The 24,350-nt window shown below is 56.3% G+C and overlaps 1 protein-coding gene across 7 annotated transcripts in view; it reads left to right on the top strand.

The window, feature by feature from the left end:
* unc80 (unc-80 homolog (C. elegans)) overlaps positions 1-24,350 on the top strand; it is a 338,459-nt gene that overhangs the window by 56,463 nt on the left and 257,646 nt on the right. For all 7 annotated transcript variants that reach the window (XM_087988742.1, XM_087988738.1, XM_087988739.1 and 4 more), the window contains one exon: positions 1,152-1,413. In XM_087988742.1, coding sequence (XP_087844868.1) covers positions 1,152-1,413 — 262 coding nt within the window. The remainder of the gene's footprint in view (positions 1-1,151; positions 1,414-24,350) is intronic.

The raw sequence follows: 24,350 nt of genomic DNA on the forward strand, positions 1-24,350 counted from the left end.
CATTATTCTTTTACCAGAGAAGGATCAAAATTCTGGAACTCCCTCCTTAACAACATTGTGAGTGTACTTAAAATGGGCTACAAAGGTTTAAGAAGACAGCTCACCACCTCATTTTTTAGGCCAATCAGGGATGGGCAGTAAACACTAGCATAGTCCCTGAAGCCCACATCCCCATGAATGAATAACATGAAGTATTGGTGGGAACATGAGCCCTTCAGTACTGGCTGTCACACAACCATCTGGCATTTGGTCGGGTGTTAATTGCTAAAGGCAGACCTCTGCCCCCATTTGGGTGGAAATCCCATCTTTGAGATCTGCCACTCAGTTTGTCTGAAGGTAGGTGAGAGACTTTTGGAGAGGTTGAGGGACTTGATTTGAGAGACCTGGATCAGAAGAACTAGAGGGGAATATAGCAATGGGACTGGGGCAAAGAGCAACAGGGGACTCTGAAGAAGGCATCCTATCTTGCCCTTCATTAATCGTGTAGCTAATGCTGCCAGGCTACTCACTTGGCATGAACCTCTGTTTGCTGTAGATAAAATACCAGTGTGGATAGTGCAAGGCATTTGAGATTACATTAATTGGCCATGATGTAGAATATTTAATTTCAAGCCTATGGAAGTACTTTTTTGAAATATCGCCAATGTTGCAAAGTATCAACTTCAGGAGCCAAAATGCATCCAGCTTTTTCCCACCCAACTGCAGTGTCTTTATGACAAGGTGATCTCTCTTTGTGACGTTGACTGTGGGGACAAATATTGGTCAGATATAGCCCACCTGCTCTTTTTCCTGTATGTTATGTCATGGGATATTTTCCATGGACTGAAGTGTGCAGACAAGGTCTTGGTGTAATGTCTCATCTGAAAGAAGGCATCTCCCACAGTGCAGAATTTCCACAAAACTGCATGGAAATGTCAGCCTAGAGTTTGTGCTCAGGTCCAGGAGGGGGACTTGAAACCCACAAACGTCTGACCCCTCCTTGTGCCCAATATGTAAAATGAAAGGGGAAGGGTCAGCTGGAATTATGAAATAATTGTTCGAGTCCAAGTAAAAAATTCTACACATTCATGTATTAATGTGATAATTATTTTGCACATGATTCTGACCAACTTACTGTTTTCATTAAGAAAAGTAAATGATCTCTGTTACAGAACTTCAATGACCATACCACTAAGTCAGAAATCTCGGTATGCCACCTATTTTGATGTTGCCGTAATGCGCTGTCTGCTGCAGCCCCATTGGTCTGAAGAAGGTATTCACTGGGCACTGATGTATTCCTTACAAAGGCTTCGACAGATTCTAGAGGAGAAGCCAGATAGACCCTCTGAGCCTGAAATAACTCACTTACCCAGACCACGCAGTAGTTCCATGGTAGCTGCAGCTCCTTCGCTGGTTAACACTCATAAAACACAGGTATGGAACAATTAAACTCAGACCTTTGCTCTTTAATAATACATTTCTACACCGGGATTGCTTTGAATGTTCCAACTCAGAACCTTACAGTGCAAGTAACCCATCAATCTCTTCAACTCATTTCCTGTTTAAGTTTACACATTACTTTCAGAACTTGCTGTTTCGGGGAAATCATGGGGCCTGATTTTTTTCAAATCGGGAACGTACAGTCAGGATCTGAGAGTTGGACTGAGAAAAAAAGTGTTGCAGGTGTTCCAATTTTCATTCTTGACTAGAGGTTGGGCAGGGACATAAAAATGGGAATTATAGCCCCAGAGGGAGTTTGGAGGTTGTCCAGGTGTGGAGCCATGAGGGGCCCATCAGTGGCCTCAGTGATCAAACACTTTGCTGACAATTTAAAGAGCATTAAACAAAAAACAGCATTCATTCCTGCTCCATCTATGCCAATGAGTTTCACCTCATGCCGCTCTCTTCATATTCTTCTCTTTTTATTCTCTCTGTGGAACTCTATTGCCCTCTGCCCAAACTTTGGTTCTTCATAGCTCTTCTGCCAACTTATAGTAGTGTCAGCACATGCCAACTACTCTTTGCCCTTGCATTAACGATGCCAAATCATCCAGAACCCACCATGGACAGACATCAGGATTCTTGCTGAGGTTATAGAAAGCATTCAATTGACAATAGGTGCAGGAGTAGGCCATTCGGCCCTTTGAGCCAGCACCACCATTCGCTGTGATCATGGCTGATCACCTACAATCAGAATCCTGTCCCTGCCTTCAACAGGCTATTAATGAAATCGCTATTTAAAAAGACACTATCGAAAAAATGTGTTCACTATATATAATTTTCTTTAATCCGATAGGAAAGTAAACACAAAATTTCACAGCCCAACTTCGTGAATTAAAAAGTATTTGGAGCTGTCATTCAGTCTCTGAATTGGGGAACACCATGAAGTGTTGTAGCAGTAATCTTGTCATGATGGCCATCAGGCTTCTGACAGAGTGAAATAGTAGGCACTGTTCATATTTAACAGGAAGGTTTTCACAAATATTCAAGGGTCAAAAACCTATAATGTTTTAATGGCTCACTTTGATCGCTATCATTACAGCGAATCGGACAGTCCGTCCTGACCTCTGCCTGGACAGAGAGCTCTGGACTCTTTCTGGACAACAGTCCCGACCTTTATCTGGACTGTTCCCCCACACCTCTATTCAGACAGTTTATCCGGACTCTCCCCCCTGAGCTCTATCCTGACAGTTTATCCGGACCGTTCACTCGGCCTCTATCCGGACTCTTCCACCTGAGCTCTATCCGGACAGTTCCCCCCGAGCTCTATCCCGACAGTGCTCCCTGAGCTCAATCCCGACAGTTTTCCCTGAGCTCTGGTCGGAAAACTCCCCCATCCACTATCCAGACAATTCCCCCTGAGCTCTTCCCGGACAGTTTCCCCTGAGCTCTATCTGGAAAGTCCTCCCTGAACTCTACACGGACATTTCCCCTGGACCTCTATCCAGACAGTTTCCCCCTGAGCTCTATCCGGACAGTTCCCCCAGAGCTCTATAGGGACAGTTCCCACTGAGCTCGATCCGGATAGTTCTCCCTGAGCCCTATCCAGACAGTGACCTCTGGGCTTTATCTGGATAGTTCTCCCTGAGCTCTATCCAGACAGTTCCCCCTGAGCCTTATCCGGACAGTTCCCCCTGAGCTCTATCCGGACAGATTCCCCCGAGCTCTATCCGGACAGTTTCCCCTGAAAACTCCCCCATCCACTTTCCAGACTGTTCCCCCTGAGCTCTAGCCAGACAATCCCCTCTGACCCCTACCCAGACAATTTCCCCTGAGCTCTATCCGGACAGTTCCCCCTGAACTCTACGCGGACATTTCCCCCGGACCTCTTTCCAGACATTTCCCCCTGAGCTCTATCGGGACAGTTCCCCCTGAGCTCTATCGGGACAGTTCCCCCTGAGCTCTATCGGGACAGTTCCCCCAGAGCTCTATCGGGACAGTTCCCCCTGAGCTCTATCGGGACAGTTCCCCCTGAGCTCTATCGGGACAGTTCCCCCTGAGCTCTATCGGGACAGTTCCCCCTGAGCTCTATCCGGTCAGTGCCCGCTGAGCTCTATCCCGACAGTGACCCCTGAGCTCTATCCGGACAACTCCCCCATCTACTTTCCAGACTTTTCCCCCTGAGATCTATCCGGACAGTGCCCCCTGAGCTCTATCCGGACAGTTCCCCCTGAGCTCTATCGGGACAGTTCCCCCTGAGCTCTATCCGGACAGTTCCTCCCGAGCTCGATCCGGACAGTTCTCCCTGAGCTCTATCCAGGCTCTTCCCCCAGAGCTGTTTCTGGACAGATCCCCCTGAGCTCTATCCGGACAGTTCCCCCTGAACTCTATCCGGACAGTTCCCCCTGAACTCTATCCGGACAGTTCCCCCTGAGCTCTATGGGGACAGTTCCCCCTGAGCTCTATCGGGGCAGTTCCCCCGAGCTCTATCCGGAGAGTTCTCCCTGAACTCTATCCGGAGAGTTCCCCCGAGCTCTATCCGGACAGTTCTCCCTGAGCTCTATCCAGACTCTTCCCCCAGAGCTGTTTCTGGACAGATCCCCTGATCTCTATCCAGACAGTTCCCCCTGAACTCTATCCGGAGAGTTCCCCCGAGCTCATTCCAGACAGTTCCCCCTGAGCTCTGGTCGGAAAACTCCCTCATCCACTATCTAGAATGATCCCCCTGAGATCTATCCGGACATTCCCCTCTGACCCCTACCCAGACAATTCCCCCAGAGCTGTTTCTGGACAGATCCCCTGAACTCTATCCAGGCATTTCCCCCTGAGCTCTATCCGGAAAGTTCCCCCTGAGCTCTATCCGGACAGACCTACTTGAACTCTACGCGGACATTTGCCCCGGACCTCTATCCGGACAGTTCCTCCCAAGCCCTATCCTGACAGTTCCCCCTGAGCTCTATCCGGACAGTTCCCCCTGAGCTCTATCCGGACAGTTCCCCCTGAGCTCTTTTCAGACAGTTCCCCCTGAGCTCTATCGGGACAGTTCCCCCCGAGCACTTTTCAGACAGTTCCCCCTGAGCTCTATCCGGACAGTTCCCCCTGAGCTCTATCCGGACAGTTCCCCCTGAGCTCTTTTCAGACAGTTCCCCCTGAGCTCTATCGGGACAGTTCCCCCCGAGCTCTTTTCAGACAGTTCCCCCTGAGCTCTATCCGGACTGTTCCCCGAGCTCTATCCGGTCAGTGACCCCTGAGCTCTATCCCGACAGACCTCCCTGAACTCAACGCGGACATTTCCCCCGGACCTCTATCTGGACACTTTCTCCCAAGCCCTATCGGAACGGTTCCCCCCGAGCTCTTTCCAGACAGTTCCCCCTGAGCTCTGAATCGGGACAGTTCCGCCAGAGCACCAACCGGACAGTTCCCCCTGAGCACTATCCGGACAGTTCCCCCTGAGCTCTATCCGGACAGTTCCCCCTGAGCTCTATCCGGACAGTTCCCCCTGAGCTCTATCCGGACAGTTCCCCCTGAGCTCTATCCGGACAGTTCCCCCTGAGCTCTATCCGGACAGTTCCCCCTGAGCTCTATCCGGACAGTTTCCCCCTGACCGCTATCCAGACATTTCCCCCGGACCTCTCTCCGGACAATTCCCCCGGACCACAATCCGGACAGTTCCTCCCAAGCCCTATCGGGACAGTTCCCCTCTAGCTCTTTCCAGACAGTTCCCCCTGAGCTCTGAATCGGGACAGTTCCCCCTGAGCTCTATCCGGACAGTTCCCCCTGAGCTCTATCCGGACAGTTCCCCCTGAGCTCTATCGTGACAGTTCCTCCTGAGCTCTATCGGGACAGTTCCCCCTGAGCTCTATCGGGACAGTTCCCCCTGAGCTCTATCCGGACAGCTCCCCCTGAGCTCTGAATCGGGACAGTTCCCCCTGAGCTCTATCCGGACAGTTCCCCCCGAGCTCTTTTCAGACAGTTCCCCCAGAGCTCTATCCGGACAACTCCCCCATCCACTTTCCAGACTGTTCCCCCTGAGATCTATCCGGACATTTCCCCCTGAGCTCTATCCGGACAGTTCCCCCTGAGCTCTATCCGGACAGTTCTCCCTGAGCTCTATCCGGACAGTTACCCCTGAGCTCTATCCGGACATTTTCCCCGTGAGCTCTATCCGAACAGTTCTCCCTGATCTCTATCCAGACATTTCCCCCTGAGCTCTATCCGGCCAGTTCCCCCTGAGCTCTATCCGGACATTTTCCCCTGAGCTCTATGCGGACTGTTCCCCGAGCTCTATCCGGTCAGTGACCCCTGAGCTCTATCCCAACAGACCTCCCTGAACTCAACGCGGACATTTCCCCCGGACCTCTATCCGGACACATTCTCCCAAGCCCTATCGGAACAGTTCCCCCCGAGCTCTTTCCAGACAGTTCCCCCTGAGCTCTGAATCGGGACAGTTCCGCCAGAGCACCAACCGGACAGTTCCCCCTGAGCTCTATCCGGACAGTTCCCCCTGAGCTCTATCCGGACAGTTCCCCCTGAGCTCTATCCGGACAGTTCCCCCTGAGCTCTATCCGGACAGTTCCCCCTGAGCTCTATCCGGACAGTTCCCCCTGAGCTCTATCCGGACAGTTCCCCCTGAGCTCTATCCGGACAGTTCCCCCTGAGCTCTATCCGGACAGTTCCCCCTGAGCTCTATCTGGACACTTCCCCCTGAGCACTATCCGGACAGTTCCCCCTGAGCTCTATCTGGACACTTCCCACTGAGCACTATCTGGACACTTCCCCCTGAGCACTATCCGGACAGTTCCCCCTGAGCTCTATCTGGACACTTCCCACTGAGCACTATCTGGACACTTCCCCCTGAGCACTATCCGGACAGTTCCCCCTGAGCTCTATCTGGACACTTCCCACTGAGCACTATCCGGACAGTTCCCCCTGAGCTCTATCGGGACAGTTCCCCCCGAGCTCTATCCGGACAGTTCCCCCTGAGCTCTATCGGGACAGTTCCCCCTGAGCTCTATCCGGACAGTTCCCCCTGAGCTCTATCCGGACAGTTTCCCCCTGACCGCTATCCAGACATTTCCCCTGGACCTCTCTCCGGACATTTCCCCCGGACCACAATCCGGACAGTTCCTCCCAAGCCCTATCGGGACAGTTCCCCTCTAGCTCTTTCCAGACAGTTCCCCCTGAGCTCTGAATCGGGACAGTTCCCCCTGAGCTCTATCCGGACAGTTCCCCCTGAGCTCTATCGGGACAGTTCCCCCTGAGCTCTATCCAGACAGTTCCCGCTGAGCTCTATCGGGACAGTTCCCCCTGAGCTCTATCCGGACAGCTCCCCCTGAGCTCTGAATCGGGACAGTTCCCCCTGAGCTCTATCCGGACAGCTCCCCCTGAGCTCTATCTGGACACTTCCCCCTGAGCACTATCTGGACACTTCCCCCTGAGCACTATCCGGACAGTTCCCCCTGAGCTCTATCTGGACACTTCCCCCTGAGCAGTATCCGGACAGTTCCCCCTGAGCTCTATTGGGACAGTTCCCCCCGAGCTCTATCCGGACAGTTCCCCCTGAGCTCTATCGTGACAGTTCCTCCTGAGCTCTATCGGGACAGTTCCCCCTGAGCTCTATCGGGACAGTTCCCCCTGAGCTCTATCCAGACAGTTCCGCCAGACCTCTATCCGGACAGTTCCCCGTGAGCTCTATCCGAACAGTTCTCCCTGATCTCTATCCAGACATTTCCCCCTGAGCTCTATCCGGACAGTTCCCCCTGAGCTCTATCCGGACATTTTCCCCTGAGCTCTATCCGGACAGTTCCCCGAGCTCTATCCGGTCAGTGAACCCTGAGCTCTATCCGGACAGACCTACCTGAACTCAACGCGGACATTTCCCCCTGAGCTCTATCCGGACAGTTCCCCCTGAGCTCTATCCGGACAGTTCCCCCTGAGCTCTATCCGGACAGTTCCTCTCAAGCCCTATCGGAACAGTTCCCTCCGAGCTCTTTCCAGACAGTTCCCCCTGAGCTCTGAATCGGGACAGTTCCGCCAGAGCACCAACCGGACAGTTCCCCCTGAGCTCTATCGTGACAGTTCCCCCTGAGCTCTATCAGGACAGTTCCCCCTGAGCTCTATTGGGACAGTTCCCCCTGAGATCTATCCGGACAGTTCCCCCTGAGCTCTATCGGGACAGTTCCCCCTGAGCTCTATCAGGACAGTTCCCCCTGAGCTCTATCGGGACAGTTCCCCCTGAGCTCTATCGGGACAGTTCCCCCTGAGCTCTATCGGGACAGTTCCGCCTGAGCTCTATCGGGACAGCTCCCCCTGAGCTCTATCCGGACAGTTCCCCCTGAGCTCTATCTGGACAGTTCCCCCTGAGCTCTATCTGGACAGTTCCCCCTGAGCTCTATCTGGACAGTTCCCCCTGAGCTCTATCTGGACAGTTCCCCCTGAGCTCTATCGGGACACTTCCCCCTGAGCTCTATCCGGACACTTCCCCCTGAGCTCTATCCGGACAGTTCCCCCTGAGCTCTATCCGGACACTTCCCCCTGAGCTCTATCCGGATACTTCCCCCTGAGCGCTATCGGGACAGTTCCCCCTGAGCTCTATCGGGAAAGTTCCCCCTGAGCTCTATCCGGACAGTTCCCCCTAAGCTCTATCCGGACAGTTCCCCCTGAGCTCTATCCGGACAGTTCCCCCTGAGCTCTATCCGGACAGTTCCCCCTGAGCTCTATCCGGACAGTTCCCCCTGAGCTCTATCCGGACAGTTCCCCCTGAGCTCTATCCGGACAGTTCCCCCTGAGCTCTATCCGGACAGTTCCCCCTGAGCTCTATCCGGACAGTTCCCCCTGAGCTCTATCCGGACAGTTCCCCCTGAGCTCTATCTGGACACTTCCCCCTGAGCACTATCTGGACACTTCCCCCTGAGCACTATCCGGACAGTTCCCCCTGAGCTCTATCTGGACACTTCCCCCTGAGCACTATCCGGACAGTTCCCCCTGAGCTCTATCGGGACAGTTCCCCCCGAGCTCTATCCGGACAGTTCCCCCTGAGCTCTATCGGGACAGTTCCCCCTGAGCTCTATCCGGACAGTTCCCCCTGAGCTCTATCCGGACAGTTTCCCCCTGACCGCTATCCAGACATTTCCCCTGGACCTCTCTCCGGACATTTCCCCCGGACCACAATCCGGACAGTTCCTCCCAAGCCCTATCGGGACAGTTCCCCTCTAGCTCTTTCCAGACAGTTCCCCCTGAGCTCTGAATCGGGACAGTTCCCCCTGAGCTCTATCCGGACAGTTCCCTCTGAGCTCTATCGGGACAGTTCCCCCGAGCTCTATCCGGAGAGTTCTCCCTGAACTCTATCCGGAGAGTTCCCCCGAGCTCTATCCGGACAGTTCTCCCTGAGCTCTATCCAGACTCTTCCCCCAGAGCTGTTTCTGGACAGATCCCCTGATCTCTATCCAGACAGTTCCCCCTGAACTCTATCCGGAGAGTTCCCCCGAGCTCATTCCAGACAGTTCCCCCTGAGCTCTGGTCGGAAAACTCCCTCATCCACTATCTAGAATGATCCCCCTGAGATCTATCCGGACATTCCCCTCTGACCCCTACCCAGACAATTCCCCCAGAGCTGTTTCTGGACAGATCCCCTGAACTCTATCCAGGCATTTCCCCCTGAGCTCTATCCGGAAAGTTCCCCCTGAGCTCTATCCGGACAGACCTACTTGAACTCTACGCGGACATTTGCCCCGGACCTCTATCCGGACAGTTCCTCCCAAGCCCTATCCTGACAGTTCCCCCTGAGCTCTATCCGGACAGTTCCCCCTGAGCTCTATCCGGACAGTTCCCCCTGAGCTCTTTTCAGACAGTTCCCCCTGAGCTCTATCGGGACAGTTCCCCCCGAGCACTTTTCAGACAGTTCCCCCTGAGCTCTATCCGGACAGTTCCCCCTGAGCTCTATCCGGACAGTTCCCCCTGAGCTCTTTTCAGACAGTTCCCCCTGAGCTCTATCGGGACAGTTCCCCCCGAGCTCTTTTCAGACAGTTCCCCCTGAGCTCTATCCGGACTGTTCCCCGAGCTCTATCCGGTCAGTGACCCCTGAGCTCTATCCCGACAGACCTCCCTGAACTCAACGCGGACATTTCCCCCGGACCTCTATCTGGACACTTTCTCCCAAGCCCTATCGGAACGGTTCCCCCCGAGCTCTTTCCAGACAGTTCCCCCTGAGCTCTGAATCGGGACAGTTCCGCCAGAGCACCAACCGGACAGTTCCCCCTGAGCACTATCCGGACAGTTCCCCCTGAGCTCTATCCGGACAGTTCCCCCTGAGCTCTATCCGGACAGTTCCCCCTGAGCTCTATCCGGACAGTTCCCCCTGAGCTCTATCCGGACAGTTCCCCCTGAGCTCTATCCGGACAGTTCCCCCTGAGCTCTATCCGGACAGTTTCCCCCTGACCGCTATCCAGACATTTCCCCCGGACCTCTCTCCGGACAATTCCCCCGGACCACAATCCGGACAGTTCCTCCCAAGCCCTATCGGGACAGTTCCCCTCTAGCTCTTTCCAGACAGTTCCCCCTGAGCTCTGAATCGGGACAGTTCCCCCTGAGCTCTATCCGGACAGTTCCCCCTGAGCTCTATCCGGACAGTTCCCCCTGAGCTCTATCGTGACAGTTCCTCCTGAGCTCTATCGGGACAGTTCCCCCTGAGCTCTATCGGGACAGTTCCCCCTGAGCTCTATCCGGACAGCTCCCCCTGAGCTCTGAATCGGGACAGTTCCCCCTGAGCTCTATCCGGACAGTTCCCCCCGAGCTCTTTTCAGACAGTTCCCCCAGAGCTCTATCCGGACAACTCCCCCATCCACTTTCCAGACTGTTCCCCCTGAGATCTATCCGGACATTTCCCCCTGAGCTCTATCCGGACAGTTCCCCCTGAGCTCTATCCGGACAGTTCTCCCTGAGCTCTATCCGGACAGTTACCCCTGAGCTCTATCCGGACATTTTCCCCGTGAGCTCTATCCGAACAGTTCTCCCTGATCTCTATCCAGACATTTCCCCCTGAGCTCTATCCGGCCAGTTCCCCCTGAGCTCTATCCGGACATTTTCCCCTGAGCTCTATGCGGACTGTTCCCCGAGCTCTATCCGGTCAGTGACCCCTGAGCTCTATCCCAACAGACCTCCCTGAACTCAACGCGGACATTTCCCCCGGACCTCTATCCGGACACATTCTCCCAAGCCCTATCGGAACAGTTCCCCCCGAGCTCTTTCCAGACAGTTCCCCCTGAGCTCTGAATCGGGACAGTTCCGCCAGAGCACCAACCGGACAGTTCCCCCTGAGCTCTATCCGGACAGTTCCCCCTGAGCTCTATCCGGACAGTTCCCCCTGAGCTCTATCCGGACAGTTCCCCCTGAGCTCTATCCGGACAGTTCCCCCTGAGCTCTATCCGGACAGTTCCCCCTGAGCTCTATCCGGACAGTTCCCCCTGAGCTCTATCCGGACAGTTCCCCCTGAGCTCTATCCGGACAGTTCCCCCTGAGCTCTATCTGGACACTTCCCCCTGAGCACTATCCGGACAGTTCCCCCTGAGCTCTATCTGGACACTTCCCACTGAGCACTATCTGGACACTTCCCCCTGAGCACTATCCGGACAGTTCCCCCTGAGCTCTATCTGGACACTTCCCACTGAGCACTATCTGGACACTTCCCCCTGAGCACTATCCGGACAGTTCCCCCTGAGCTCTATCTGGACACTTCCCACTGAGCACTATCCGGACAGTTCCCCCTGAGCTCTATCGGGACAGTTCCCCCCGAGCTCTATCCGGACAGTTCCCCCTGAGCTCTATCGGGACAGTTCCCCCTGAGCTCTATCCGGACAGTTCCCCCTGAGCTCTATCCGGACAGTTTCCCCCTGACCGCTATCCAGACATTTCCCCTGGACCTCTCTCCGGACATTTCCCCCGGACCACAATCCGGACAGTTCCTCCCAAGCCCTATCGGGACAGTTCCCCTCTAGCTCTTTCCAGACAGTTCCCCCTGAGCTCTGAATCGGGACAGTTCCCCCTGAGCTCTATCCGGACAGTTCCCCCTGAGCTCTATCGGGACAGTTCCCCCTGAGCTCTATCCAGACAGTTCCCGCTGAGCTCTATCGGGACAGTTCCCCCTGAGCTCTATCCGGACAGCTCCCCCTGAGCTCTGAATCGGGACAGTTCCCCCTGAGCTCTATCCGGACAGCTCCCCCTGAGCTCTATCTGGACACTTCCCCCTGAGCACTATCTGGACACTTCCCCCTGAGCACTATCCGGACAGTTCCCCCTGAGCTCTATCTGGACACTTCCCCCTGAGCAGTATCTGGACACTTCCCCCTGAGCACTATCCGGACAGTTCCCCCTGAGCTCTATCTGGACATTTCCCCCTGAGCTCTATCCGGACAGTTCCCCCTGAGCTCTATCCGGACAGTTCCCCCTGAGCTCTATCCGGACAGTTCCTCTCAAGCCCTATCGGAACAGTTCCCTCCGAGCTCTTTCCAGACAGTTCCCCCTGAGCTCTGAATCGGGACAGTTCCGCCAGAGCACCAACCGGACAGTTCCCCCTGAGCTCTATCGTGACAGTTCCCCCTGAGCTCTATCAGGACAGTTCCCCCTGAGCTCTATTGGGACAGTTCCCCCTGAGATCTATCCGGACAGTTCCCCCTGAGCTCTATCGGGACAGTTCCCCCTGAGCTCTATCAGGACAGTTCCCCCTGAGCTCTATCGGGACAGTTCCCCCTGAGCTCTATCGGGACAGTTCCCCCTGAGCTCTATCGGGACAGTTCCGCCTGAGCTCTATCGGGACAGCTCCCCCTGAGCTCTATCCGGACAGTTCCCCCTGAGCTCTATCTGGACAGTTCCCCCTGAGCTCTATCTGGACAGTTCCCCCTGAGCTCTATCTGGACAGTTCCCCCTGAGCTCTATCTGGACAGTTCCCCCTGAGCTCTATCGGGACACTTCCCCCTGAGCTCTATCCGGACACTTCCCCCTGAGCTCTATCCGGACAGTTCCCCCTGAGCTCTATCCGGACACTTCCCCCTGAGCTCTATCCGGATACTTCCCCCTGAGCGCTATCGGGACAGTTCCCCCTGAGCTCTATCGGGAAAGTTCCCCCTGAGCTCTATCCGGACAGTTCCCCCTAAGCTCTATCCGGACAGTTCCCCCTGAGCTCTATCCGGACAGTTCCCCCTGAGCTCTATCCGGACAGTTCCCCCTGAGCTCTATCCGGACAGTTCCCCCTGAGCTCTATCCGGACAGTTCCCCCTGAGCTCTATCCGGACAGTTCCCCCTGAGCTCTATCCGGACAGTTCCCCCTGAGCTCTATCTGGACACTTCCCCCTGAGCACTATCTGGACACTTCCCCCTGAGCACTATCCGGACAGTTCCCCCTGAGCTCTATCTGGACACTTCCCCCTGAGCACTATCCGGACAGTTCCCCCTGAGCTCTATCGGGACAGTTCCCCCCGAGCTCTATCCGGACAGTTCCCCCTGAGCTCTATCGGGACAGTTCCCCCTGAGCTCTATCCGGACAGTTCCCCCTGAGCTCTATCCGGACAGTTTCCCCCTGACCGCTATCCAGACATTTCCCCTGGACCTCTCTCCGGACATTTCCCCCGGACCACAATCCGGACAGTTCCTCCCAAGCCCTATCGGGACAGTTCCCCTCTAGCTCTTTCCAGACAGTTCCCCCTGAGCTCTGAATCGGGACAGTTCCCCCTGAGCTCTATCCGGACAGTTCCCTCTGAGCTCTATCGGGACAGTTCCCCCTGAGCTCTATCCAGACAGTTCCCGCTGAGCTCTATCGGGACAGTTCCCCCTGAGCTCTATCCGGACAGCTCCCCCTGAGCTTTGAATCGGGACAGTTCCCCCTGAGCTCTATCCGGACAGCTCCCCCTGAGCTCTATCTGGACACTTCCCCCTGAGCACTATCTGGACACTTCCCCCTGAGCACTATCCAGACAGTTCCCCCTGAGCTCTATCTGGACACTTCCCCCTGAGCACTATCCGGACAGTTCCCCCTGAGCTCTATTGGGACAGTTCCCCCCGAGCTCTATCCGGACAGTTCCCCCTGAGCTCTATCGGGACAGTTCCCCCCGAGCTCTATCCGGACAGTTCCCCCTGAGCTCTATCAGGACAGTTCCCCCCGAGCTCTATCCGGACAGTTCCCCCTGAGCTCTATCCGGACAGTTCCTCCTGAGCTCTATCGTGACAGTTCCTCCTGAGCTCTATCGGGACAGTTCCCCCTGAGCTCTATCGGGACAGTTCCCGCCCGAGCTCTTTCCAGACAGTTCCCCCTGAGCTCTATCGTGACAGTTCCTCCTGAGCTCTATCGGGACAGTTCCCCCTGAGCTCTATCGGGACAGTTCCCCCTGAGCTCTATCCAGACAGTTCCGCCAGACCTCTATCCGGACAGTTCCCCGTGAGCTCTATCCGAACAGTTCTCCCTGATCTCTATCCAGACATTTCCCCCTGAGCTCTATCCGGACAGTTCCCCCTGAGCTCTATCCGGACATTTTCCCCTGAGCTCTATCCGGACAGTTCCCCGAGCTCTATCCGGTCAGTGAACCCTGAGCTCTATCCGGACAGACCTACCTGAACTCAACGCGGACATTTCCCCCTGAGCTCTATCCGGACAGTTCCCCCTGAGCTCTATCCGGACAGTTCCCCCTGAGCTCTATCCGGACAGTTCCTCTCAAGCCCTATCGGAACAGTTCCCTCCGAGCTCTTTCCAGACAGTTCCCCCTGAGCTCTGAATCGGGACAGTTCCGCCAGAGCACCAACCGGACAGTTCCCCCTGAGCTCTATCGTGACAGTTCCCCCTGAGCTCTATCAGGACAGTTCCCCCTGAGCTCTATCGGGACAGTTCCCCCTGAGCTCTATCAGGACAGTTCCCCCTGAGCTCTATCGGGACAGTTCCCCCTGAGCTCTATCGGGACAGTTCCCCCTGAGCTCTATCGGGACAGTTCCCCCTGAGGTCTATCGGGACAGCTCCCCCTGAGCTCTATCCGGACAGTTCCCCCTGAGCTCTATCTGGACAGTTCCCCCTGAGCTCTATCTGGACAGTTCCCCCTGAGCTCTATCTGGACATTTCCCCCTGAGCTCTATCGGGACAGTTCCCCCTGAGCTCTATCCGGACACTTCCCCCTGAGCTCTATCCGGACAGTTCCCCCTGAGCTCTATCCGGACACTTCCCCCTGAGCTCTATCCGGATACTTCCCCCTGAGCGCTATCGGGACAGTTCCCCCTGAGCTCTATCGGGAAAGTTCCCCCTGAGCTCTATCGGGACAGTTCCCCCTGAGCTATATCGGGACAGTTCCCCCTGAGCTCTATCGGGACAGTTCCCCCTGAGCTCTATCGGGACAGTTCCACCTGAGCTCTATCAGGACAGTTCCCCCTGAGGTCTATCCGGACAGCTCCCCCTGAGCTCGATCCGGACAGTTCCCCCTGAGCTCTATCTGGACACTTCCCCCTGAGCACTATCCGGACAGCTCCCCCTGAGCTCTATCGGGGCAGTTCCCCCGAGCTCTATCCGGAGAGTTCTCCCTGAACTCTATCCGGAGAGTTCCCCCGAGCTCTATCCGGACAGTTCTCCCTGAGCTCTATCCAGACTCTTCCCCCAGAGCTGTTTCTGGACAGATCCCCTGATCTCTATCCAGACAGTTCCCCATGAACTCTATCCGGAGAGTTCCCCCGAGCTCATTCCAGACAGTTCCCCCTGAGCTCTGGTCGGAAAACTCCCTCATCCACTATCTAGAATGATCCCCCTGAGATCTATCCGGACATTCCCCTCTGACCCCTACCCAGACAATTCCCCCAGAGCTGTTTCTGGACAGATCCCCTGAACTCTATCCAGGCATTTCCCCCTGAGCTCTATCCGGAAAGTTCCCCCTGAGCTCTATCCGGACAGACCTACTTGAACTCTACGCGGACATTTGCCCCGGACCTCTATCCGGACAGTTCCTCCCAAGCCCTATCCTGACAGTTCCCCCTGAGCTCTATCCGGACAGTTCCCCCTGAGCTCTATCCGGACAGTTCCCCCTGAGCTCTTTTCAGACAGTTCCCCCTGAGCTCTATCGGGACAGTTCCCCCCGAGCACTTTTCAGACAGTTCCCCCTGAGCTCTATCGGGACAGTTCCCCCCGAGCTCTTTTCAGACAGTTCCCCCTGAGCTCTATCCGGACTGTTCCCCGAGCTCTATCCGGTCAGTGACCCCTGAGCTCTATCCCGACAGACCTCCCTGAACTCAACGCGGACATTTCCCCCGGACCTCTATCTGGACACTTTCTCCCAAGCCCTATCGGAACAGTTCCCCCCGAGCTCTTTCCAGACAGTTCCCCCTGAGCTCTGAATCGGGACAGTTCCGCCAGAGCACCAACCGGACAGTTCCCCCTGAGCACTATCCGGACAGTTCCCCCTGAGCTCTATCAGGACAGTTCCCCCCGAGCTCGATCCGGACAGTTCCCCCTGAGCTCTATCCGGACAGTTCCCCCTGAGCTCTATCCGGACAGTTCCCCCTGAGCTCTATCCGGACAGTTTCCCCCTGACCGCTATCCAGACATTTCCCCCGGACCTCTCTCCGGACAATTCCCCCGGACCACAATCCGGACAGTTCCTCCCAAGCCCTATCGGGACAGTTCCCCTCTAGCTCTTTCCAGACAGTTCCCCCTGAGCTCTGAATCGGGACAGTTCCCCCTGAGCTCTATCCGGACAGTTCCCCCTGAGCTCTATCCGGACAGTTCCCCCTGAGCTCTATCGTGACAGTTCCTCCTGAGCTCTATCCGGACAGTTCCCCCTGAGCTCTATCGGGACAGTTCCCCCTGAGCTCTATCCGGACAGCTCCCCCTGAGCTCTGAATCGGGACAGTTCCCCCTGAGCTCTATCCGGACAGTTCCCCCCGAGCTCTTTTCAGACAGTTCCCCCTGAGCTCTATCCGGACAGTTCCCCCCGAGCTCTTTTCAGACAGTTCCCCCAGAGCTCTATCCGGACAACTCCCCCATCCACTTTCCAGACTGTTCCCCCTGAGATCTATCCGGACATTTCCCCCTGAGCTCTATCCGGACAGTTCCCCCTGAGCTCTATCCGGACAGTTCTCCCTGAGCTCTATCCGGACAGTTACCCCTGAGCTCTATCCGGACATTTTCCCCGTGAGCTCTATCCGAACAGTTCTCCCTGATCTCTATCCAGACATTTCCCCCTGAGCTCTATCCGGACAGTTCCCCCTGAGCTCTATCCGGACATTTTCCCCTGAGCTCTATGCGGACTGTTCCCCGAGCTCTATCCGGTCAGTGACCCCTGAGCTCTATCCCGACAGACCTCCCTGAACTCAACGCGGACATTTCCCCCGGACCTCTATCCGGACACATTCTCCCAAGCCCTATCGGAACAGTTCCCCCCGAGCTCTTTCCAGACAGTTCCCCCTGAGCTCTGAATCGGGACAGTTCCGCCAGAGCACCAACCGGACAGTTCCCCCTGAGCTCTATCCGGACAGTTCCCCCTGAGCTCTATCCGGACAGTTCCCCCTGAGCTCTATCCGGACAGTTCCCCCTGAGCTCTATCCGGACAGTTCCCCCTGAGCTCTATCTGGACACTTCCCCCTGAGCACTATCTGGACACTTCCCCCTGAGCACTATCCGGACAGTTCCCCCTGAGCTCTATCTGGACACTTCCCACTGAGCACTATCCGGACAGTTCTCCCTGAGCTCTATCGGGACAGTTCCCCCCGAGCTCTATCCGGACAGTTCCCCCTGAGCTCTATCGGGACAGTTCCCCCTGAGCTCTATCCGGACAGTTCCCCCTGAGCTCTATCCGGACAGTTCCCCCTGAGCTCTATCCGGACAGTTTCCCCCTGACCGCTAACCAGACATTTCCCCTGGACCTCTCTCCGGACATTTCCCCCGGACCACAATCCGGACAGTTCCTCCCAAGCCCTATCGGGACAGTTCCCCTCTAGCTCTTTCCAGACAGTTCCCCCTGAGCTCTGAATCGGGACAGTTCCCCCTGAGCTCTATCCGGACAGTTCCCCCTGAGCTCTATCGGGACAGTTCCCCCTGAGCTCTATCCAGACAGTTCCCGCTGAGCTCTATCGGGACAGTTCCCCCTGAGCTCTATCCGGACAGCTCCCCCTGAGCTCTGAATCGGGACAGTTCCCCCTGAGCTCTATCTGGACACTTCCCCCTGAGCTCTATCTGGACACTTGCCCCTGAGCACTATCTGGACACTTCCCCCTGAGCACTATCCGGACAGTTCCCCCTGAGCTCTATCTGGACACTTCCCCCTGAGCAGTATCCGGACAGTTCCCCCTGAGCTCTATTGGGACAGTTCCCCCCGAGCTCTATCCGGACAGTTCCCCCTGAGCTCTATCGTGACAGTTCCTCCTGAGCTCTATCGGGACAGTTCCCCCTGAGCTCTATCCAGACATTTCCCCCTGAGCTCTATCCGGACAGTTCCCCCTGAGCTCTATCCGGACATTTTCCCCTGAGCTCTATCCGGACAGTTCCCCGAGCTCTATCCGGTCAGTGAACCCTGAGCTCTATCCGGACAGACCTACCTGAACTCAACGCGGACATTTCCCCCTGAGCTCTATCCGGACAGTTCCCCCTGAGCTCTATCCGGACAGTTCCCCCTGAGCTCTATCCGGACAGTTCCTCTCAAGCCCTATCGGAACAGTTCCCTCCGAGCTCTTTCCAGACAGTTCCCCCTGAGCTCTGAATCGGGACAGTTCCGCCAGAGCACCAACCGGACAGTTCCCCCTGAGCTCTATCGTGACAGTTCCCCCTGAGCTCTATCGTGACAGTTCCCCCTGAGCTCTATCAGGACAGTTCCCCCTGAGCTCTATTGGGACAGTTCCCCCTGAGATCTATCCGGACAGTTCCCCCTGAGCTCTATCGGGACAGTTCCCCCTGAGCTCTATCAGGACAGTTCCCCCTGAGCTCTATCGGGACAGTTCCCCCTGAGCTCTATCGGGACAGTTCCCCCTGAGCTCTATCGGGACAGTTCCCCCTGAGCTCTATCGGGACAGCTCCCCCTGAGCTCTATCTGGACAGTTCCCCCTGAGCTCTGTCTGGACAGTTCCCCCTGAGCTCTATCTGGACAGTTCCCCCTGAGCTCTATCTGGACAGTTCCCCCTGAGCTCTATCTGGACAGTTCCCCCTGAGCTCTATCGGGACACTTCCCCCTGAGCTCTATCCGGACACTTCCCCCTGAGCTCTATCCGGACAGTTCCCCCTGAGCTCTATCCGGACACTTCCCCCTGAGCTCTATCCGGACAGTTCCCCCTGAGCGCTATCGGGACAGTTCCCCCTGAGCTCTATCGGGAAAGTTCCCCCTGAGCTCTATCCGGACAGTTCCCCCTGAGCTCTATCCGGACAGTTCCCCCTGAGCTCTATCCGGACAGTTCCCCCTGAGCTCTATCCGGACAGTTCCCCCCGAGCTCTATCCGGACAGTTCCCCCTGAGCTCTATCAGGACAGTTCCCCCCGAGCTCTATCCGGACAGTTCCCCCTGAGCTCTATCCGGACAGTTCCCCCTGAGCTCTATCGTGACAGTTCCTCCTGAGCTCTATCGGGACAGTTCCCCCTGAGCTCTATCGGGACAGTTCCCGCCCGAGCTCTTTCCAGACAGTTCCCCCTGAGCTCTATTGTGACAGTTCCTCCTGAGCTCTATCGGGACAGTTCCCCCTGAGCTCTATCGGGACAGTTCCCCCTGAGCTCTATCCAGACAGTTCCGCCAGACCTCTATCCGGACAGTTCCCCGTGAGCTCTATCCGAACAGTTCTCCCTGATCTCTATCCAGACATTTCCCCCTGAGTTCTATCCGGACAGTTCCCCCTGAGCTCTATCCGGACATTTTCCCCTGAGCTCTATCCGGACAGTTCCCCGAGCTCTATCCGGTCAGTGAACCCTGAGCTCTATCCGGACAGACCTACCTGAACTCAACGCGGACATTTCCCCCTGAGCTCTATCCGGACAGTTCCCCCTGAGCTCTATCCGGACAGTTCCCCCTGAGCTCTATCCGGACAGTTCCTCTCAAGCCCTATCGGAACAGTTCCCTCCGAGCTCTTTCCAGACAGTTCCCCCTGAGCTCTGAATCGGGACAGTTCCGCCAGAGCACCAACCGGACAGTTCCCCCTGAGCTCTATCGTGACAGTTCCCCCTGAGCTCTATCAGGACAGTTCCCCCTGAGCTCTATTGGGACAGTTCCCCCTGAGCTCTATCCGGACAGTTCCCCCTGAGCTCTATCGGGACAGTTCCCCCTGAGCTCTATCAGGACAGTTCCCCCTGAGCTCTATCGGGACAGTTCCCCCTGAGCTCTATCGGGACAGTTCCCCCTGAGCTCTATCGGGACAGTTCCCCCTGAGGTCTATCGGGACAGCTCCCCCTGAGCTCTATCCGGACAGTTCCCCCTGAGCTCTATCTGGACAGTTCCCCCTGAGCTCTATCTGGACAGTTCCCCCTGAGCTCTATCTGGACATTTCCCCCTGAGCTCAATCGGGACAGTTCCCCCTGAGCTCTATCCGGACACTTCCCCCTGAGCTCTATCCGGACAGTTCCCCCTGAGCTCTATCCGGACACTTCCCCCTGAGCTCTATCCGGATACTTCCCCCTGAGCGCTATCGGGACAGTTCCCCCTGAGCTCTATCGGGAAAGTTCCCCCTGAGCTCTATCGGGACAGTTCCCCCTGAGCTATATCGGGACAGTTCCCCCTGAGCTCTATCGGGACAGTTCCCCCTGAGCTCTATCGGGACAGTTCCCCCTGAGCTCTATCAGGACAGTTCCCCCTGAGGTCTATCCGGACAGCTCCCCCTGAGCTCGATCCGGACAGTTCCCCCTGAGCTCTATCTGGACACTTCCCCCTGAGCACTATCCGGACAGCTCCCCCTGAGCTCTATCCGGACAGTTCCCCCTGAGCTCTATCCGGACAGTTCCCCCTGAGCTCTATCCGGACAGTTCCCCCTGAGCTCTATCCGGACAGTTCCCCCTGAGCTCTATCCGGATAGTTCCCCCTGAGCTCTATCCGGACAGTTCCCCCTGAGCTCTATCCGGACAGTTCCCCCTGAGCTCTATCCGGACAGTTCCCCCTGAGCTCTATCCGGACAGTTCCCCCTGAGCTCTATCCGGACAGTTCCCCCCGAGCTCTTTCCAGACAGTTCCCCCTGAGCTCTATCGTGACAGTTCCTCCTGAGCTCTATCGGGACAGTTCCCCCTGAGCTCTATCGGGACAGTTCCCCCTGAGCTCTATCCAGACAGTTCCGCCAGAGCACTATCCGGACAGTTCCCCCAGAGCTCTATCGGGACAGTTCCCCGTGAGCTCTATCCGAACAGTTCTCCCTGATCTCTATCCAGACATTTCCCCCTGAGCTCTATCCGGACAGTTCCCCCTGAGCTCTATCCGGACAGTTCCCCCTGAGCTCTATCCGGACATTTTCCCCTGAGCTCTATCCGGACAGTTCCCCGAGCTCTATCCGGTCAGTGAACCCTGAGCTCTATCCGGACAGACCTACCTGAACTCAACGCGGACATTTCCCCCGGACCTCTATCCGGACAGTTCCCCCTGAGCTCTATCCGGACAGTTCCCCCTGAGCTCTATCCGGACAGTTCCTCCTGAGCTCTATCGTGACAGTTCCCCCTGAGCTCTATCAGGACAGTTCCCCCTGAGCTCTATCGGGACAGTTCCCCCTGAGCTCTATCGGGACAGTTCCCCCTGAGCTCTATCCGGACACTTCCCCCTGAGCTCTATCCGGACAGTTCCCCCTGAGCTCTATCGTGACAGTTCCTCCTGAGCTCTATCAGGACAGTTCCCCCTGAGCTCTATCGGGACAATTCCCCCTGAGCTCTATCCAGACACTTCCCGCTGAGCTCTGAATCGGGACAGTTCCCCCTGAGCTCTATCCGGGCAGCTCCCCCTGAGCTCTATCCGGAATGTTCCCCCTGAGCTCTATCCGGACAGTTCCCCCTGAGCTCTATCCGGACAGTTCCCCCTGAGCTCTATCCGGACAGTTCCCCCTGAGCTCTATCTGGACAGTTCCCCCTGAGCTCTATCCGGACAGTTCCCCGAGCTCTATCCGGTCAGTGAACCCTGAGCTCTATCCGGACAGACCTACCTGAACTCAACGCGGACATTTCCCCCTGAGCTCTATCCGGACAGTTCCCCCTGAGCTCTATCCGGCCAGTTCCCCCTGAGCTCTATCCGGACAGTTCCTCTCAAGCCCTATCGGAACAGTTCCCTCCGAGCTCTTTCCAGACAGTTCCCCCTGAGCTCTGAATCGGGACAGTTCCGCCAGAGCACCAACCGGACAGTTCCCCCTGAGCTCTATCGTGACAGTTCCCCCTGAGCTCTATCAGGACAGTTCCCCCTGAGCTCTATTGGAACAGTTCCCCCTGAGCTCTATCCGGACAGTTCCCCCTGAGCTCTATCGGGACAGTTCCCCCTGAGCTCTATCAGGACAGTTCCCCCTGAGCTCTATCGGGACAGTTCCCCCTGAGCTCTATCGGGACAGTTCCCCCTGAGCTCTATCGGGACAGTTCCCCCTGAGGTCTATCGGGACAGCTCCCCCTGAGCTCTATCCGGACAGTTCCCCCTGAGCTCTATCTGGACAGTTCCCCCTGAGCTCTATCGGGACAGTTCCCCCTGAGCTCTATCGTGACAGTTCCTCCTGAGCTCTATCGGGACAGTTCCCCCTGAGCTCTATCGGGACAATTCCCCCTGAGCTCTATCCAGACACTTCCCGCTGAGCTCTGAATCGGGACAGTTCCCCCTGAGCTCTATCCGGGCAGCTCCCCCTGAGCTCTATCCGGAATGTTCCCCCTGAGCTCTATCCGGACAGTTCCCCCTGAGCTCTATCTGGACACTTCCCCCTGAGCACTATCCGGACAGTTCCCCCCGAGCTCTATCCGGACAGTTCCCCCTGAGCTCTATCCGGACAGTTCCCCCTGAGCTCTATCCGGACAGTTGCCCCTGAGCTCTATACGGACAGTTTCCCCTGAGCTCGGGTCGGAAACATCCACTATCCAGACTGTTCCCCCTGAGATCTATCCGGACATTCCCCTCTGACCCCTAACCAGACAATTCCCCCAGAGCTGTGTCTGGTCAGATCCCCTGAGCTCTATCCGGACAGTTCCCCCTGAGTTCTATCCGGAGAGTTCCCCCGAGCTCTATCCGGAAAGTTCCCCCCGAGCTCTATCCGGACAGACCTGCCTGAACTCTATGCGGACATTTCCCCCGGACCCCTATCCGGACAGTTCCTCCCAAGACCTATCCGGACAGTTCCCCCTGAGCTCTATCCGGAAAGTCCTCCTTGAACTCTACACGGACATTTCCACTGGACCTCTTTCCAGACATTTCCCCCTGAGCTCTATCGGGGCAGTTCCCCCGAGCTCTATCCGGACAGTTCTCCCTGAGCTCTATCCAGACTCTTCCCCCAGAGCTGTTTCTGGACAGATCCCCTGAGCTCTATCCGGACAGTTCCCCCTGAACTCTATCCGGAGAGTTCCCCCGAGCTCATTCCAGACAGTTCCCCCTGAGCTCTGGTCGGAAAACTCCCCCATCCACTATCCAGACTGATCCCCCTGAGATCTATCCGGACATTCCCCTCTGACCCCTACCCAGACAATTCCCCCAGAGCTGTTTCTGGACAGATCCCCTGAACTCTATCCAGACATTTCCCCCTGAGCTCTATCCGAACAGTTCTCCCTGATCTCTATCCAGACATTTCCCCCTGAGCTCTATCCGGACAGTTCCCCCTAAGCTCTATCCGGACATTTTCCCCTGAGCTCTATCCGGACTGTTCCCCGAGCTCTATCCGGTCAGTGACCCCTGAGCTCTATCCCGACAGACCTCCCTGAACTCAACGCGGACATTTCTCCCGGACCTCTATCCGGACACTTTCTCCCAAGCCCTATCGGAACAGTTCCCCCCGAGCTCTTTCCAGACAGTTCCCCCTGAGCTCTGAATCGGGACAGTTCCGCCAGAGCACCAACCGGACAGTTCCCCCTGAGCTCTATCTGGACAGTTCCCCCTGAGCTCTATCCGGACAGTTCCCCCTGAGCTCTATCCGGACAGTTCCCCCTGAGCTCTATCCGGAGAGTTCCGCCTGAGCTCTATACGGACAGTATCCCCTGAGCTCGGGTCGGAAAAATCAACTATCCAGACTGTTCCCCCTGAGATCTATCCGGACATTCCCCTCTGACCCCTACCCAGACAATTCCCCCAGAGCTGTTTCTGGACAGATCCCCTGAGCTCTATCCAGACAGTTCCCCCCGAGCTCTATAGGGACAGTTCCCACTGAGCTCTATCCGGATAGTTCTCCCTGAGCTCTATCCAGACAGTGCCCTCTGAGCTCTATCTGGATAGTTCTCCCTGAGCTCTATTCAGACAGTTCCCCCTGAGCTTTATCCGGACAGTTCCCCCTGAGCTTTATCCGGACAGTTCCCCGTGAGCTCTATCCGGACAGTTCCCCCTGAGCTCTATCCGGACAGTTTCCCCTGAAAACTCCCCCATCCACTTTCCAGACTGTTCCCCCTGAGCTCTAGCTGGACAATCCCCTCTGACCCCTACCCAGACAATTTCCCCAGAGCTCTATCCGGACAGTTCCCCCTGAACTCTACGCAGACATTTCCCTCGGACCTCTTTCCATACATTTCCCCCTGAGCTCTATCGGGACAGTTCCCCCTGAGCTCTATCGGGACAGTTCCCCCTGAGCTCAATCCGGAGAGTTCTCCCGAGCTCTATCCGGACTGTTCCCCCTGAGCTCTGGTCGGAAAAATCCACTATCCAGACTGTTCCCCCTGAGATCTATCCGGACATTCCCCTCTGACCCCTACCCAGACAATTCCCCCAGAGCTGTTTCTGGACAGATCCCCTAAACTCTATCCAGACATTTCCCCTGAGCTCTATCCGGAAAGTTCCCCCTGAGCTCTATCCGGACAGACCT

This window comes from Chiloscyllium plagiosum, unplaced genomic scaffold (assembly GCF_037043375.1).
Source record: "Chiloscyllium plagiosum isolate Xiang-an unplaced genomic scaffold, Cpla_swu_hap1 HiC_scaffold_7, whole genome shotgun sequence".
In the NCBI taxonomy this organism is placed as follows: Eukaryota; Metazoa; Chordata; class Chondrichthyes; order Orectolobiformes; family Hemiscylliidae; genus Chiloscyllium; species Chiloscyllium plagiosum.